This window comes from Apis laboriosa, unplaced genomic scaffold (assembly GCF_014066325.1).
Source record: "Apis laboriosa isolate Shangri-la unplaced genomic scaffold, ASM1406632v1 scaffold122_cov146, whole genome shotgun sequence".
Taxonomy (NCBI): domain Eukaryota; kingdom Metazoa; phylum Arthropoda; class Insecta; order Hymenoptera; family Apidae; genus Apis; species Apis laboriosa.
In genome coordinates, this window is record NW_025221084.1 from 2,414,954 (window position 1) to 2,432,929 (window position 17,976).

Below are 17,976 nucleotides of genomic sequence, written 5' to 3' on the forward strand. Positions count from 1 at the left end.
TGTTTTATTATATGTTATATATGTTATAATCTTTTATTTCTATTATATTATAAATATATATAATGTAAATTTGATTTCAAAAATATAATAGCAAAATATTATATTTATAAACAAAGAAATTTAAATTAAAAAAATATAATTCTTAAGAATTTAAACTATAAATAAATTTATTTTATTCATAAATATTAACAAATACAAAAATTATACAATTATCTATTAACTAAAAAATTTATACAAAAATTGAAAAATATAAAGACATAATTTTGCACAAATATAAATAAAAAATAATTAATATTATTATATAATAATTGTGTAAAAAATGTGTAAAAAATGAACAAAAAGTACATGAAAATATAAATACATAAACAAAAAAATTTTCACATTATATAAATTTTTATAAAAAAAATAAATTTTTGTATGAAAATATTTAATACAAAAGAATAATTTAAAATATTAAATTTAAAATTCAATTAATTAATTTATATAACTTTAAAAACTAATAACTATTTATTAATTATATAACACAAATATATTTATTCAATAAAATAATAATTCGATAATTAAAGAAATATAAAAGATATATAAAAAAATATTTGAAATATTATTGAATAAATTTTATACATTTTTATTAAAGAAAAATAAAAAATTTTATTTTTAATTGGATTAAATATAAAATAATAATTAGTAAATAATATCTACATAATAATGACACAATAAAAAATTAAAATATTAAGTCTTTGAATTCTTTTTTAATTTTTAATTATACTTTTTTATTAAGTAATCAATGAAATGCGATATAACAAAGAATCGCTCATGTATTAAGTAGCTACAATAAATAAATTTTAATTAATAAATATAATTTATTATTTTAATTAATAAATATGAAAAATAATAAATAAGATTTTCCTACATTATATGATATTAATTCATTTTAATTTAGATTATCATATCATTAGATTGCACAATCGAAGTTTCACTGTATTTTTTTTTTTTACTCTTGAAATATATAAGTTACATTTCCTTAGATTTTATATTTTGTAATTTTTTTAATTTTTCTCCCAAATGTTTATTTAAATGTATTCTAATTTCTTGTTGATTACTGCATTTTTCTCCACATTCAGGACATTCAGAATCTCCTTCTCCATGTTCTCGTTTTCTATGTTTAGATCGATTATTATAGGTAGAAAATGATTCACCACAATCAGGACATTGATAAGGTTGTTCACCAGTATGTTTTCTACGATGATGATCTCTAGAATCTTTTCTTCTGAAACTCATATTACAATATTCACAAATAAATGGTTTTTTGCCAGTATGTAATAATACATGATTATATAAAGATTTAGTATCATTAAATCCTTTTTCACATTGTGCACATTTATAACGTCTTTCACCATTATGTTTACTTTTAATGTGGTTTACTAAAAGTTGTTTTACTCTATATGTAGCATTACATATGTCACATTGATAGATGGGATCTATTCTTCCCTCATGTATTCTTTCTTTATGAGCTTTTAAAGACATTTGATGTTTGAATTTTTCATGACATTCTGTGCATTCATACCATGGTTTTTGTTTTGTCAAAAGTGGATCCTGATTATTAATTTCATGAACTTCTATCATGTGGTATTTTAACATACGATATGTTGGAAAATCTTCTATACAAATTGGACATGTAAATAATTGTGGTAATATTACATTTTTATCATTTTTCCAATGTTTTTCTAAATGTTCATTCATATTCTGCTTCTTACTAAATGATTTATTACATATATTACAAGTATATCTATTATGAGAAAAATGAATTTTTCTATGAAGTTTTAAAGCATTTGTAGTTCTACATCGTTGACCACAGATGTCACATTGATATGGTCTTTCACCTGTATGTATCCGATGATGTTCTTTTAATCTAGCTTTCAACTGAAATGATTTACCACATAATTCACAGATATGAGGTCTTGCTCCTTTATGAACAAAAAGATAATGCTCATATAAAGAATTTTCTGCTCTAAAATCTTTTCCACAAGTACTACAAATAAATTCATTCATATTTTCATTATGCCTCATTTCATGAAATTCTAGTCTTTCTTTTCGTACAAAATGCTTTGGACATTTAGAACAGTGATATTGACGTGGAGAAATTACTTTTGTTTCATTTCCATCTATCACTAAAGAAAGTGTAGAATCTTCACAAGTAGCACATGTAACTAAATCATTAATAGCATCTGGATCTAAGTCAGAAATTAATTTACCACAAAGACTACAATTTATTGCTATTTTTTCTTGTTTTGTTGCTATTGCATTTTGTATGACATCTTCACTAACAGTATCTTCACTAGTACCAACTTGAATTTGTTTTACACCAGAATGTTTATAATTTTTTTGATGTCCATTTAATCTAGATCGTTTTGTAAATAATTTTCCACATTCTATACAAATATAACGTTGTAAACTTTTATGTGTATGAAAATAATGATCCCATAATAAATTTTCATTACTTGTTTCTTTATCACATAATGTACATTCATATTTATCTATTTTACCAAATTTGTGTCTTTCCATATGAAATTCATATTTTAAGTGTGAAAGATAACGTGTTCCACATAATTTGCATATATATTTTAAACAAGATTTATATACATCATTTTCATTTATATACATTATTTCTTGTGCATCATTTTTTTCTAATATATTTTGTGATTTATTAGTTATACATATATCTTTTTCACTTTTATAATCAGTTTCACTATCTAACCAATATGTATCACTTTCAGGCTCATTTTTTATTAATGGATCAGTAGAATCATAATCACAGTTCAATAAATTCTCATTAGATACATGAGATATTTCTTCCTCTTGTGATATTTTAAATAAATGAGTAGAAGAATTATGAGTATTACATTCTTTTTTTTTAAATTTTTTTTGTATTTCAATTTTTGAATTTTGTTTGTTATATAATATATCCTTACAATTTAAATTTTCTTCTTCTAATATAGGTAATATTAGACTTACTTGATTAGGTATGTTTTCAATATCTTTTGTTGTTTTGTTTTCATTTTTTAAATGTATATTATTTTTTGCATTATTAAAATGTACTATATTTTTATGTATTTGTATATTTTTTTCTTTTATAATATGTTTTTTTTCAGAATTTACCATTGCTAATGAAATTTGGAAGTTATAATCACAGCCTTGGGGATTATTGACCAATAAAATCATTAAATCAACATTACAATTTGGACATGTATATACAGCATCACTATGAATTTGTGAAAAATCTGTTATTTCTTTAGATAGATTAAAGATAGATTTAATTTGTGATGCATTGTGTAATTTTTTAGAATATTCCAATACCTCTTGAATAAATTTGTAATAAAAAATAATTTTGTCATAACATAATAAACACATATATTTTGAACCATTATCATCAATAGATATCTGCAAATAATAATTTTCATTATATCAAAAATATACAAATTATTAAATTAATATTTTAATAATTGCTTGATTTATTATCAATAAAATATCTTAATTTTAAAATTAATTAATATTTTTTAAATTTTATTACATATATTAACATACTGAAATTGGTAATGTTTCCTTTATTTTATGTATTAAATCTGTTGATCCTTCAAAAATATTTTTATACTTTCCTTCTGTAAGATTTACACCACACAAACGACATATCAATGTATCCTTTAATACATCCATAATTATGTATCTCTAAAAAATTTATTATTAAAAACAATTTATATTGCTATATATAAATTATATTGTTTTTATTATGATTTTATACTTTAATAAATCATAAATGATTATTTAATAAAAATAATCTAATCAACTTAATTAATATTATACTTACACATAGTTTTAGTAATTTGTTTATTTGAGGTTATTATATTTCTATGTAAATATAATTATCTACATTTAATTATCTAATTAAAACAAAACTTTCTGAATATAAATATTACACAACTTATTTATTAAATTTTTTTGACATAATTTATAAATATCATTCAAAATTACAAAACAATTCATTAATTTTGTTATTTATTTTACAATATTAAATATTGAATGTTTTTCAACACAATAAAATTTAATATAATTTTGTATTTCATGAAAAACGTATAGCAAATTGTTTATTCTTAATTTTATTATGCTATATAAATCTTCTTCATATAAATTAATAATTATATTTATGTTCTAAAATAAAAGTTCACATGAGAAGATAATCTTTAAATTATGATTTCCATACATAGAGTATCTAGTATATACATAATATGAAACTAAATTTCAAAGAAAAAAACATATAGTAGTCTAAAAAAAAAATTAATTTTGTGATAAAATTTTTAACAAAAACAAATGATAAATAAAAATAATAAACAAAATAAAGAATCAAAAAAATATCAATTTTTCTATTTAGAATATATTGAAGAATAATATTTGTTCAAATATTTTTACATAATAATTAATTGTAATTTAATTTATATAATTTTATTATATTAAATTAATTAAACAAATTAAACTTAATTATATATATTTGTAATTACAATAAGTGATTTATTGAAAATTTGTATATGATTATGAATAATTTTTAATATTTCTCTAAATTGTGATCACGTTATTTTATTTATATTCAGTGAATAAATTCGTTTCGTGAAATATAGAATATAGAATCAGAATCAAATACTATATTAATTTATTCAAATATTATCGTTATTTATTTTATATATATATATATATATATATATATATCACAAAAAATAAATTTTGATAATTGAATTATAGGTTATTTAGTTTTCAGTTTATACGGTTTTTATTACCTTTCTTATTTATGTGCAACATAATTTGAAATGAAAAAATAATATTTTATCAAATCAAAATGTTGCACGAAGTATTATTGTCATTATGGGGATGTTCAACTAATGCTTTAAAAATATTAGAATCAGATGTGATTATAAAATAATATTTATTAGAATTAATTTTAAATTTTACATCTTATTTATGTTTTTTTAAATTTTTTGCTTTTAGACTGTAGATCTTGAAAAATATTTACATCCTGGTGAACGTGTATTACTTAAAGAAATATTAGATATAGTTGAACAATGCAATATTATCAGGAATTTTATTCAAGAATATACTACTTCTGACAATTTAAAATCTACTCAAGGTATTAAAAATTGCTATTAAACTTAATTATATATTTTATTATATTAATTTATATTATATTATATTATATTATATTATATTATATTACATATATTATATATTATATATGTATTACAGATTTACAAAATATATCTCAAGGTTTATATTTACAAGCTCTTTGCGAAGGAATGGATCAAGCTTTAGAACCTTTTCGTAAAGAAATTGTTAATTTGGAAGATATAGTTCTTCGTGATAGTTATACTCCATTATCATTAATACTTTGTCGTATTCAAAAATATATATGTCTATTTTCTGTTTTAAATTCTATCATAAGAGAAGTAAATTAATATGATATAATTAATATTTAAAATGATATTTGAAATATTTATATAAAAAATTTTTTATAAAAACTTTTAATTTATTTTAGATTCGCACACAAAAAATTCATGGTTGTAAATTATTACAATGTTTGCATCAAAATATGTATACCGGTATTCCTGATGTAAAAACTGCAATAGAAAAGTAAGTATATGTTACAGTTATATATAATATATGTTATTATATAACTATAAGTATAACTATTATATATTATTAATAAATAAATTATATTATTTTATTTTCACATTTACATTTTTGCTAATTATTTCATTTTATTTAGAATGTCTCATTGTGTACATATAGTTTTTTATAAACATTTAACTAATTGGCTTTTATATGGTCATTTAGAAGATATGTACAATGAATTTTTCATTCAAAAAATATCTGAGAAACAAAACAATTTAATGTTAGTACACAATAAAGATAATTTTGCTGATAAAATAAATACAAAATTTAGTGCAGATATGTGGAATTATGATGTTCAAATAGATATGCTTCCTTCTTATATTAGACCATCTTTAGCAACTAAAATCTTAACTATAGGACAAACTATTATAATGTTTGGAAATGATCCAAGACAGAAAAAAGGTAATTTGTATTTCAAAAATTTTAAATTACATAAAATATTAAATAAATTTATTTTATTTGTTTATAGATTTTGCTATGGTTGATCAAACTGAAACTTCCATTTGGGGAGAAAAAGAATATGAATATTTTCTTAAACTTCAGAATCTCCAAAAAAAACATATTTTTAATATTGTTGAATTTGAACATATAATTGATGAATTAAAACAATGTATAACAGAACTTTTATGGCGAGTTGCTGTTGAAGAAGCACATCTTGTACAGCAACTTAAATTAGTAAAAGATTTCTTTCTCATGGGAAGAGGTGATTTGTTTCTTGAGTTTATTAGACTCACAGCTCATATATTGAATAAACAACCAACACAGCATACATCCAGAGATATTAATTTAGCTTTTCAAATGGCTTTAAGAAAAATGCATTTAAATGATGAAAACGCTATGGATAATTTTAATTTTATAGTACCAGTTCCAGCAAATGAAAGTGAAGATATTGAGATAGAAGGTGCAGAATTTACTGAGAAAGAACGTGAAGATCCTATTGGTAAAATATTTTTTTTATTTAGCATGATATATTTTAAATAATAAAATTTTCAACAATTTAATATATGTATAATAATATATAATATATGTATATATGTATAATATGTTTAATATATATAATATTATTGTAGAAAGACGTGGATGGGGTATGATTATTTTGAAATATAAAGTCATATGGCCATTACACTTACTATTTAGTCCATCTGCTTTGAATAATTACAATATATTATTCAAATTTTTACTAAGAGTTAAAAAAACACAAATTGATTTATGGAATCTATGGAGTGAGCATATGTATTATAAAAATATGTAAGATGTGATTATATAGTGTCTTCAATATCAGTTTAACATTTCTATTTCTTTATCAGTTTCAAAATTGTCACTATAACATAACATATGAATGGCTAGATCAATATTGGTATAACATTTTCAAATGTTATTATTTAACATTATATATTAGAACAATCTTTAGATGTTTACAGATGTGAACAACACGATATTATGCATATTTTTCATAAAAAAATATCAGAATTAAAGAAAATATATTGATTAAAAAAATATCTATTTTTAAAAATATCATTCTTACTTACGTATTGTGCAATTGTATATCAATTAGCAAAGTTTTCATATTACTATAGAAACAATTGTCCATATTAAAAAATATCAATGCTATTATTATTAAATAAACTAAAATATATATAAAATTAATATGATGATACCAGAATGATATGTTGTCTATCTATTATTGAACAAGTAACATTTATTTCTTGTCTCATTACTTTTCAAAGCATTTTTATTCAATGACAATTATTAATATTGATTTGAAAAACATGATGATAACTTTTCTTGTAAGATTATAAGTTCTCAATTTTGAAAAATGTTAAACTGATTCAAAGAATATTGTTTTACTTTATGTAAAAATAGTTTAATTTAATATTAAATATTAACTATTTTTATTATTATAGTGATATTGGTGTAATTCAATTAAGAAATAATTTAATTTTCATTATTGATAATCTACAATACTATTTACAAGTTGATGTATTAGAAAGTCAATATACTATAATGGAAACAAATATAAAAAATACTCGAAATTTTGAAGATGTACAAAGGGCACACTGTATTTTTTTAGCTAATGTTATGTCACAAACATTTTTACTGGGGAGTTCAACAGAGAGAAAAAATCCTGTATGTTACATTTAAATATGAATCACATTAATTTTTATTTTATTTATTAATAGATATTTTTATAGGTGAATAAATTAATAAAACTTTTATTACGACTTTGTGATGATTTTATTTTACAAGCATCAATGTGGGAAGTAGGTGATTTACTTTTAACAGAACAAGAAGAACTTAATACGTTATCTGATACTCTTAGAAGTTTAATGGGTTGGTTAACTAAAACTTTGAATAGAGTACGTGCACAACCAAGTGGAGAACATTTAGCACAACTATTATTAAGATTGGATTTCAATAGATGGTTCAGCAAAAAAATGTAAAAATTTAAATTATTTGATTATAAATAAATAATAAGAAAAATAATAATACATAATATATTTATAATATTTTTTCTTAAAATTATTTGCTACTATAAATTTAGTTACTATATATATATTAAATTCATTTTTTTTACTTTATTATTAGTTAAAATTAATAACTTATTTAATTTTAATTAATTTAATATAAATTGTTTTGAAAAATACAATGCAAATTATTTTAATTTTAATAAATTTATCATAAATATGATAAAATCTTTATATTATAAGAATAGATTTCAAGATTCTCAACAAATAACTGAAATCACGGATAATATTATAATCACTATATAATATATATTGTATAATAATAAAACAAATGTATACATATGTATATTGTATATAATTATGATAATAATAAATAGGATAAAATTTATTATTAAAAGATAAAATTTATATAATAAAACTATCATAATAAATATAATGATACAATGTTAATACGATAAAATAAAATAAAAAATGATGTTATTATACAATATGTATGATAAAATACGATATTATATTTATATATAATATAACTACAATCAAGTACAAATATTTGAAATGATGGATATGGATGGAATTTTATTTTCAATTTCATTTTATTAATTTAATTTCATATAAATTATATAAATGTATTATTTATATTTATATACAATCTTATTCGTTTTAATTAAATATATATAATTTTTTTTTAATTTTAATTAAATATATATAATTCGTTTTAATTAAATTTATATATATTAATTATATATATATATATATATATTTATTAATTATTTATTAATTCAAATCTAAACTCTTTTCTTTGCAACTTTTATAAATAATACCATATCTAAAACAAAATATAAAAATAATTTTATATATTATATAAACATATTTTTAAAAAACTAATAATAAATTATATTATAATAATATTATAATGTCATAATGTAAATATATTTACATTATGCAATAGTACTTACTAAAAAATATAACTAAAACAAATGCAATCATTACCCACATCCAACATCGCCAATAAGATTGTGTATGCTCTTGTAGTTTTAATGATTCTGTTTTTAATTTATTTGTATTAATATCTGTTAATTTATCAGATTTTTCAAGTAAACCAATATCCTTTTTTATAATAGCATTTGCTGCTAATGCATGTTCTTTTATACTACTAGTCATTGAAAGCATATTTTCAGCAATTTTTTCTTGAATATTTCTATTGTATTTTAAAAGTGCATCCAAATCATCATCTTGCATATTCATAGTAGATGATCTTTGTCTTATACCATCTTCTAATATTCCTAAAAAATAAATGACAAATTTTATTATATATTATAAATAATTTAATTATTTATCATATTAAATATAATTTATATACCTTTATCATTATGAAATAACTCAGCTCGTAATTCTTTGTTATATTTTGCCGAAGTTTTTTGATGTATTTGAGTTGTTATATTTGGACCAATTGAATCATTAAAAGTTGTAGAATTTTTTGGTAACATTTGTACTGCTACAACTCTATCTACTGGACTTGTAAGTTTAGATGTATTTACTAAACCTTTTAAAAAATCTATTCGTTTAATATAACTCATCATAGTATCTTTAGATGGTTTACTAAAAAGTTAATTTCACTAATTTCATTATAATTTAAAAAAAGATATATTACTATATTAAAATTTAAATTTTTATCAATAAATATTATTTTTTCTTTTTTAAAGGATAAAATTGAATTATACCTTGATAATGTTTGTAAATGTTTAATCATATCATCCAAAGTAAAAATATACTGAAATAATTGATATCTTTATTTTAAATAAATTATTTTAAAATTAATAATTTGAAAATTATTATATTAATTTCTTAATATATTTTTTAAACCTTTTCAAGTTTCCAATCTTTATGAGAATCATCTTTTGCCATTAATTCACATCTTGTTAAAAGTCGTCTGATATTTATTTCTTCTCTAGATATTTGATTCATTTCTGACACAATCAATAGATATTTATAAAAAAATTTATAAATAAATATTATATATACATACAATATTAAATATACATACAACTTTCTTCAAGTTGATTCTTATATATGATAGTTGATTATTATGATGCATATAAAAATAATACATAATGTATATTATATGACATTATACAAAAGTACTATATGAAAGTACGTATGTATATTTTATCATATATATATATGTATTAAGTGAACCATAGATTTATATAATTCTCTTAGAAACATATATTTATTTATATTATTAATTATATTGAAATATTTGTATTAAAAATTTTTAAATGTTTACAAATTTTTAATCTTCGATTTTCAAAAATATGATAATATTATTTAGAAAATAATTAGATATAATAAAATCATTCTTTCTTTTATTATTTTTAAATATGCCGCTATAAATTCATCACTAGACGATAACAATTTATTGTGAATGAAACAGTACATAATGCATTTTTTCATCCAACCGCAACTAACCGACTTCATCAGTAGACGCTTTCATAATAACGTAATTATTAATTTATTGTTTATATATTATATTTTGTAATTTATGCGACTTTTATATTAATATGTGAATGTGTAAAAAACATAAATTAGAAAGTTTATAAAGCACAAATATAGATTCTGTGAGAAATACGATAGTCTTAGATAGCAATTGACGTTGGCATATAATACTTAGGGGGCCGATCCCAGTATATACTTACATTTCTCGGTAAATTGACAGAATTGTTAAAATGGCTGATATAAAAGAATCTCCGCCACTATTTGATACTAATGAAACAAAAGTTGATGATTTAGATGATGATGATGAAGATATTTTTGCATCAGCAGTACAGGTATTTTTTATATTGTTTTTAAACATGTGCATATAAAAATTTCACAACCTATAAATTAGTTTTAAAAGTTTATTTATGTTATAATAAATATATACTTATACTTGTTATCAATATTGACTTAACAAAATTGTTTTATATTTGTTTTATATATTTTTTAAAATAAAATTTAATATTTTTGAAATATATAGGATCAAAGTCAATTGGAAGATTCACCTCCATATAACGGAGTATCTACTATTCAAACAGAGTTACCAAAATTGATTTTGCGAGATGTACCAGAAGAAAATTCATTTTCATCAGTATCAAGTCCTGCACCAGGACCATTAAGTTCACCATTGGGACCAATGAATACTGATATAGGAGATCTCCATGATGTTCCCATAAATGATAATATAGATATATTATCAAATGTTATGCAAACTCAATCAACTGATATGGTATATTTTAAATTATTAATTATTAATAACAAAATGTTAAAAAAATATATATATCATATATATATATTTTATTTTTAGGTATCAACAGATTCTTCCGATGTTTTTTTAAAAATTACAGTTACTTCTCCTCAAAAAATAGGAGATGGAATGGGTGCTTATGTTGCTTATAAAGTTGAAACAAAAACAAATATGCCAATATTTAGAAAAAGAAATTTTAGTGTTATTAGACGTTTTAGTGATTTTCTTGGTCTCCATGACAAATTAACAGATAAATATCTTAGAAATGGCAGAATAATTCCACCTGCTCCAGAAAAAAGTGTCATTGGTAAAAGATATTTTATAATAGATAATATATCATTTTATTGTATTATTTAATAAAATATTTTATATTTAGGAACAACCAAAATTAAAATGTCTGGTGATAAGAATCAGGAACAAAATTCTAGTTCTACAGAATTTATTGAAAAACGCAGAGCAGCACTTGAAAGATATTTGAATAGAACTGCAGCTCATCCAGTACTTAGTGTTGATCCTGATTTTAGAGAATTTTTAGAAGCTGGTAAGTCATAGTATAAAATAAAACAATTTTCTTAAATATTATCATATATTTGACTTTATGTATATTTCAAACAGATATGGAATTACCTAAAGCTACTAATACATCTGCACTTAGTGGTAAAGGCGTAATGAGGCTTTTTAACAAAGTTGGAGAAACTGTTAATAAGATAACATATAAAATGGATGAAACTGATAAAGTAAAATTAAAAAATTTTATAACTATTATTTTGCATCATACATATATATATATACATATATATATATATATATATTACAAAATATTTTTTATTTAATTATTTATTTAATTAATTATATATAGAAATTAAAATATTCATAAAAATGAATTGATATGTAAAAATATCAGTTAAAACTTTAAATTAATTTTTCAAATTGATTTTAGATGAAATGAAAAAGTAGTAAAATGAGATTCTATTTCCATCGTATCAATTTTTGTGTTTATTTTAATATTTAAAATCGTCTAAATTTTCTTTTTATTTTATTTGAACATTCTGTATCTTTATATATTTTTAATTTTTTTTTTTAGTGGTTTGAAGAAAAGACATCACAAATTGATTCTCTCGATGTTCAACTACGTGCATTACATTCTGCTGTAGATACTTTAACTAATCAGAGAAGAGAATTAGCAACATGTACTGGTGCAACAGCAAGATCTATCGCAGTTCTTGGTCATGGTGAACCAGGAGCATCTTTGGGAAGGGCATTAGCTCAACTAGCTGAAACTTTAGAAAAAGTAGAAGTAATCAGAAGAGCACAAAGTAACAGTGATCTTTATCAATTTGGAGAGATGTTAAGAGATTATGTTGCACTCATTGGAGCAATAAAGGTTGGCGATTAATTTACATTTTTCAATTTAATTTTTAAATTTTAATTATTATACAGTTTAAACTCTTATTAATTTTAGGATGTATTTCATGAAAGAGTAAAAGTTTTTCAAAATTGGCAACATGCTCAAATGATGCTAAATAAGAAACGAGAACAAAAAGCAAGATTAGAACAATCTGGAAGAACTGACAAAACAAGTCAAGCTGCTACTGAAGTAATAGAATGGGAAGCAAAAGTTGATAGAGGACAAGAAGAATTTGATAATATTTCAAAAATGATTAAAAAAGAACTCGAACGATTTGAATTAGTAAGAGTAGAAGACTTTAAAAAACAATTAACAGAATATTTGGAATCTATGTTACAATATCAAAATCAACTTATTAAATATTGGGAAAGCTTTTTGCCAGAAGCACGAGCAGTTGCATGAATATTTCCTAATAATATTGAAATCTTTTTTTATCATAAGAAAAAAAAAAAATCTATAAATGAAAAATTTCGTGCAATTTTTAAAATAAACTTCTAATAAATGATAAATAACGTTTTGTGGAAAACGTATATTTATCGATTTGCGGTACAATTATAATATTTATGTAATACAGTAAAAAAAATATTTTATGCCAATAATCAGAAAATTTATATACAATAATTTTGAAATACTGCCAATGCTTTTATACATTAAAAAGCAACAAAAAAAGTGGCATATTTCATTCTTCAAATTCTTAAACATTCAATTTTTGTTGATTATTTCTGAGTATCATGCGTCTTCTTATTATTAGTTTACATTAGAAATATAAAGCGCATAATACTGTTTGTTAAAAAATGTTATATAATAATAAAATTGATTAAGATTGTATAAATAGAGAATATTAAATATCTATTTGTTAAAACAAAGTCTATAATCATATAGTTAATAATATTACTATAAACTTTATGGTTTTTTATATTATTTTCAGATTAGCAAACAGACATTCCAATAAAATTTTTATTATACTTAATATACTTATATACTTTGATAAGCGTGGGATAAAAATACCATATTTTTCTATATGTTAAAAAGTTGATTATAAATTACAATAAAATTAAATCGTTAAATAAATATATTACTATTTTTATTATTAAAAAAGTTTTAATAAGTTTAATAATAAATTTTAAAAATTTAGTATAAGTACAAATATATAAAAAAATTTGATTGTTTTTACATAAAATACAATTAAAATAGAATTCTATAATCATAAAATAATCAAACTCTATGTTTTATTAAGTTGGTCAGCTTGTTTAGAATAAAATTGACACAGTGTCACACAAATACGTTAACTCTTGCATGCCGTATAGTATGTAAGTTATCATGAATTATCAATTATTTACCGTGGTTAATTGTCACTGACAATTAACGAAATTCGTAGATGAATTTTGTTCTCGTTTGTACCAATGTTTTGCATACGTGGCAGAAGCTGCCACCAATCAGAAAACGGGTGTTTTGATAGGCGTGGCTTCGAACACGTATACTTATCTGTACGTCCGGCCGCCATAATCTTGAGAAGTCGTATGTGAATTCTTGTCGTGATTCTTTGTAGACAAACATTACGTTGTTCATTTCACATTCCTTAGTGGAAGCAATCGACTGATTTTTGATGAGAAGTGTAAGTTTATCAAGTTTGCTAATTCTATTGTTTTAATGAAATGTTAGTACAATATAAATCATTTTGCCGGTTCTATCAATTAGTGATTTGATATTAAGAAACTTGACTCATCTTCAATGATTATGTCGATGACCCATTTGTCACCCATATGTCATTTTCGTTATACTTTTTTTTAAAACTTTTAGTTAATAAATAACCTTATTATAAAACACTTTGTGTATGTATATATATATATATATATATATATATATATATACGTATATGGTATTTATATATATGGTATTATGGTATATATATGGTATATATGGTATTTATATATATACATATATATATATTATATACTGTATACACATTATAACATGTATATACATGTATATATATATAATATATGTATATATATATACATTATTTTATATACTACATTATTGATATATAAAATTCCAGAAATGTATATACAAAAAATATATTTATAGAATCAATTAATAATATAAATTGAATTAAAAATATATATAAATACATTATATATATTGTCAATAATGCGTATATTTTCAAAAAAAGCAACTAGAATATAACACTACAAATATATTATAATTAAATTGTGATAAAAATTACATAATGTTATTAAAAAAATCTTAAATAATCTTTATCATATAATAAATTTATTTAATTCTTACAGACAGAAGTATATATATAAAATGGATGTTCAAACAGGATTGGTATATGTAGCAGTAGTAGTTATCTCTGCAGCAGTTATTGTTTTAGTATCAATGTTTGGTATAAAAGAAAAGTCTTATGAAGAAGCAATAGCAGAGCAAAGAAAACTTCCTGATGATCTTTTATTAAGTATGTATTATTAAGTATTTTAAATAAATTTAATTTGTAAAGTAATTTGTAAATACATTTTTATATTAAAGATAATTTTGATTTAAAATTATACTTATATTTAATATAATATATAATATTATAATTTAATACAAATGATATTAGATTAATTATTTTAAATTCCTTTATATTTTATTAAGAATTATTTTATTAAGAATAATATTAATAATTAATATTTTATTAAAAATTAATTTTTACAAATTAATTTATATTATTATATAATTATTTAGATCAAATATGAATTAATAAATATAACACTTATAATAATATTATAGATAAAAAGGATAAAAGTAAAGAAAAAAAACATAAAAATAAGGCAGGGAAAAAAGTAAAAGAAAAGAAAGAAGAAAAGGAAGAAAAGGACGATAAAGAAGAAAAAGAACATGTACAGTTTGAAGAAAATCCTCAAATATTACCATTAGAACCATTAGTACGAGTAAGTACTTATTAAATATTTAATTATATTCATGTTTTCATTTTATGTAAATAATTATCATACCATACAAATTTTGATTTGTATACATTTTTTTAATACTGAATATATAAAACAATTAGAATCAATTAAAATCATAATCTGTATTTTTTAGAAATAAATTTAAAATTATATTTATAAATAAAAAATTATTCATTTTATATTATATTTTATAAAAAGGTTAGATTATATTAATTTTTTTTTATTTAAAAAGTTAAAGAAATTAATATATTTTTTAAAAAATATATTGTTAAATTTTGATTAAAAATTTATAACAAAGTTTATTTAATTTTATTTAATTATATACTTTTCATATTTATATGAATAATTAAGTATTTTTCATATTTATATGAATAATTATTGCATATTATATATATATATTTATAAAAATGAAAATATACACATGCGCTTTTTCAATTTTGCGTTTTCATACATTTTCATGCATGAAATATGGTATGCTTACATATTGTATGTCAAACTTGTATGTCACTTAAGGTCTTATTCATGATGTATTATATTTCTAGATGTTACCCAAACCATAAACTAATTATAATATCTTATTGTTTAATAACATGCAAAATTTTTATGATATTTAAATATTAACTAATATTATATTATTAATACAATAAATTATATATTTTTGATTATTTCTATGCTATAAAATAACCTATAAAATAACCTATAATTCAGTGACATTTATAAAAATATTAATTATTTAATAATGATTACATATATAATAATTATTTATCATTTTATTTCTTAATATAATTTTTCTTTCTAATTTTTAATTTCTATAATAGTTGAAAATAAATTAAAATAATTGCACACTCCTATATCAATGTAAAAAATTCAAATAATAATGTTTTCCCTATAAAATCAAATTACTTTATACATATTAAATTTTATATACCTTATATTGAAATGGACATTTATTCTTTGGAAAAAAATTTTTTTTATTTTTAATTATACAAAATTAAATTTATTTAATTTTTGTAAGAAAAAATCTTGTTATTAAAAAAAAAACAAAAATTTGGAAGCAAATTATATTGTAAGGTTTTACATAAACAAATACACATACTCACACAATATTTAAAAGTGATTAGCACTTGTTACATACATATATATATATATATACTATATATATATATATATATATTATAGTAAAAAAACATTTTTAAATATGTTTGTATAATTAAATTTTTTACATAGTATGTTTTAATTATATAATTTTCTAATTTTTAAAATCTATTTAACATAATTAAAATTATGCCATGGTAAGTTATTTTAAATTATAGTTTTGAAATAATAAAATATCAGTATATAATCATTAATAATAAAGTATTAATAGTATCATTAACCAATAAATATATAATATGTTTAGAAAATGAAAAACAATAAAAAATTTATGAATTAAATGATTAATTTTTAATGGAATAGTGATTTAACAATATAAATTAATAAAGATAAAAATTCATTTTTTATATATTGCTCATTGATAAACAGTTCTAGATAAATTTTAAGATTAATTTTTAAATAACTCTTAATTATTTTAAATAAATAATTTAAATAACTCTATATAATATAATAATTTTAAATAACTCTTTCATATATTATGATATTTTATATTTATATAATATTTTATTTTTATTTTATTTTATTTTACTATTTTATTTTATTTTACTATTTTATTTTATTTTATATAGTAAGTAAAATAAGAGGTAAAATAAAAAAAGAATATAAATTTAAATTTTATAAAAGAATGTTTCTTTTGCAAATATATTTATATTTTTAAGATTATGTATTTTTAAATCATTAATGTTTAATATCTAATGATCATGATGTACTTTAGATATAGTATGAAGATATCTTTATAATTATTATATGAAACTTAATATAATATTAAAAAATAGTGATTAAATTGTTTTTTCCTTTTTATTTTTTCTTATGAAGTAAAATATAGTATTATTGATAATATACTGGATTTATTAATTTCAGGTATATTTGTTTGGCAAGAAATCAAAATAAATACAATTTTAAGGTGAAATTTATGAATTATATTTATTATGTTTAATATTATATATATTAATTATTTTGATTTTTTTTCTTGAAATACAAGTATTTTATATAATATGGATGCGC

General features: G+C 19.7%; 5 protein-coding genes across 13 annotated transcripts in view; 3 read left to right on the forward strand and 2 right to left on the reverse strand.

Annotated features, from left to right (window-relative positions):
- Nucleotides 1-875: 875 nt before the first annotated feature.
- Nucleotides 876-3,912, reverse strand: LOC122720240 (zinc finger protein 420-like). The gene is made up of 3 exons (XM_043946802.1): nucleotides 3,863-3,912; nucleotides 3,583-3,723; nucleotides 876-3,438 (listed from the first exon to the last, which is right to left on the reverse strand). The coding sequence occupies exons 2-3, from the start codon at nucleotides 3,709-3,711 to the stop codon at nucleotides 1,012-1,014; spliced, it is 2,556 nt and encodes an 851-aa protein (XP_043802737.1). The 5' UTR covers nucleotides 3,712-3,723; nucleotides 3,863-3,912; the 3' UTR covers nucleotides 876-1,011.
- An 851-nt stretch (nucleotides 3,913-4,763) lies between these two features.
- LOC122720246 (gamma-tubulin complex component 4) lies at nucleotides 4,764-8,252 on the forward strand. Its single transcript, XM_043946818.1, has 9 exons — nucleotides 4,764-4,951; nucleotides 5,032-5,170; nucleotides 5,287-5,486; nucleotides 5,576-5,670; nucleotides 5,807-6,114; nucleotides 6,182-6,652; nucleotides 6,783-6,960; nucleotides 7,617-7,839; nucleotides 7,905-8,252. Exons 1-9 carry the CDS (start codon nucleotides 4,883-4,885, stop codon nucleotides 8,151-8,153), a joined length of 1,932 nt encoding a protein of 643 aa, XP_043802753.1. The 5' UTR covers nucleotides 4,764-4,882; the 3' UTR covers nucleotides 8,154-8,252.
- A 682-nt stretch (nucleotides 8,253-8,934) lies between these two features.
- Nucleotides 8,935-10,751, reverse strand: LOC122720210 (vesicle transport protein USE1). Of its 4 annotated transcripts, none has more exons than XM_043946758.1 (6): nucleotides 10,615-10,751; nucleotides 10,041-10,144; nucleotides 9,899-9,948; nucleotides 9,538-9,776; nucleotides 9,134-9,460; nucleotides 8,935-9,003 (listed from the first exon to the last, which is right to left on the reverse strand). In XM_043946758.1, the coding sequence occupies exons 2-6, from the start codon at nucleotides 10,140-10,142 to the stop codon at nucleotides 8,963-8,965; spliced, it is 759 nt and encodes a 252-aa protein (XP_043802693.1). In that variant the 5' UTR covers nucleotides 10,143-10,144; nucleotides 10,615-10,751; the 3' UTR covers nucleotides 8,935-8,962. The 4 variants fall into 4 exon arrangements, with proteins under 4 accessions (XP_043802693.1, XP_043802690.1, XP_043802692.1 ...); XM_043946755.1 differs by lacking the exon at nucleotides 10,615-10,751 and adding an exon at nucleotides 10,222-10,265; XM_043946757.1 differs by lacking the exon at nucleotides 10,615-10,751 and having other exon boundaries at nucleotides 10,041-10,185.
- Nucleotides 10,752-10,862: 111 nt separating this feature from the next.
- Nucleotides 10,863-13,401, forward strand: LOC122720209 (sorting nexin-2). The gene is made up of 7 exons (XM_043946754.1): nucleotides 10,863-11,005; nucleotides 11,194-11,442; nucleotides 11,521-11,767; nucleotides 11,837-12,001; nucleotides 12,076-12,197; nucleotides 12,545-12,844; nucleotides 12,923-13,401. Exons 1-7 carry the CDS (start codon nucleotides 10,904-10,906, stop codon nucleotides 13,268-13,270), a joined length of 1,533 nt encoding a protein of 510 aa, XP_043802689.1. The 5' UTR covers nucleotides 10,863-10,903; the 3' UTR covers nucleotides 13,271-13,401.
- A 929-nt stretch (nucleotides 13,402-14,330) lies between these two features.
- The window catches only part of LOC122720207 (kinectin), a 15,464-nt gene continuing 11,818 nt past the window's right edge, over nucleotides 14,331-17,976 (forward strand). For all 6 annotated transcript variants that reach the window (XM_043946748.1, XM_043946749.1, XM_043946752.1 and 3 more), the window contains exons 1-3: nucleotides 14,331-14,483; nucleotides 15,160-15,326; nucleotides 15,641-15,801. In XM_043946748.1, the coding sequence (XP_043802683.1) occupies nucleotides 15,179-15,326; nucleotides 15,641-15,801 (309 nt within the window). In that variant the 5' untranslated portion in view covers nucleotides 14,331-14,483; nucleotides 15,160-15,178. The remainder of the gene's footprint in view (nucleotides 14,484-15,159; nucleotides 15,327-15,640; nucleotides 15,802-17,976) is intronic.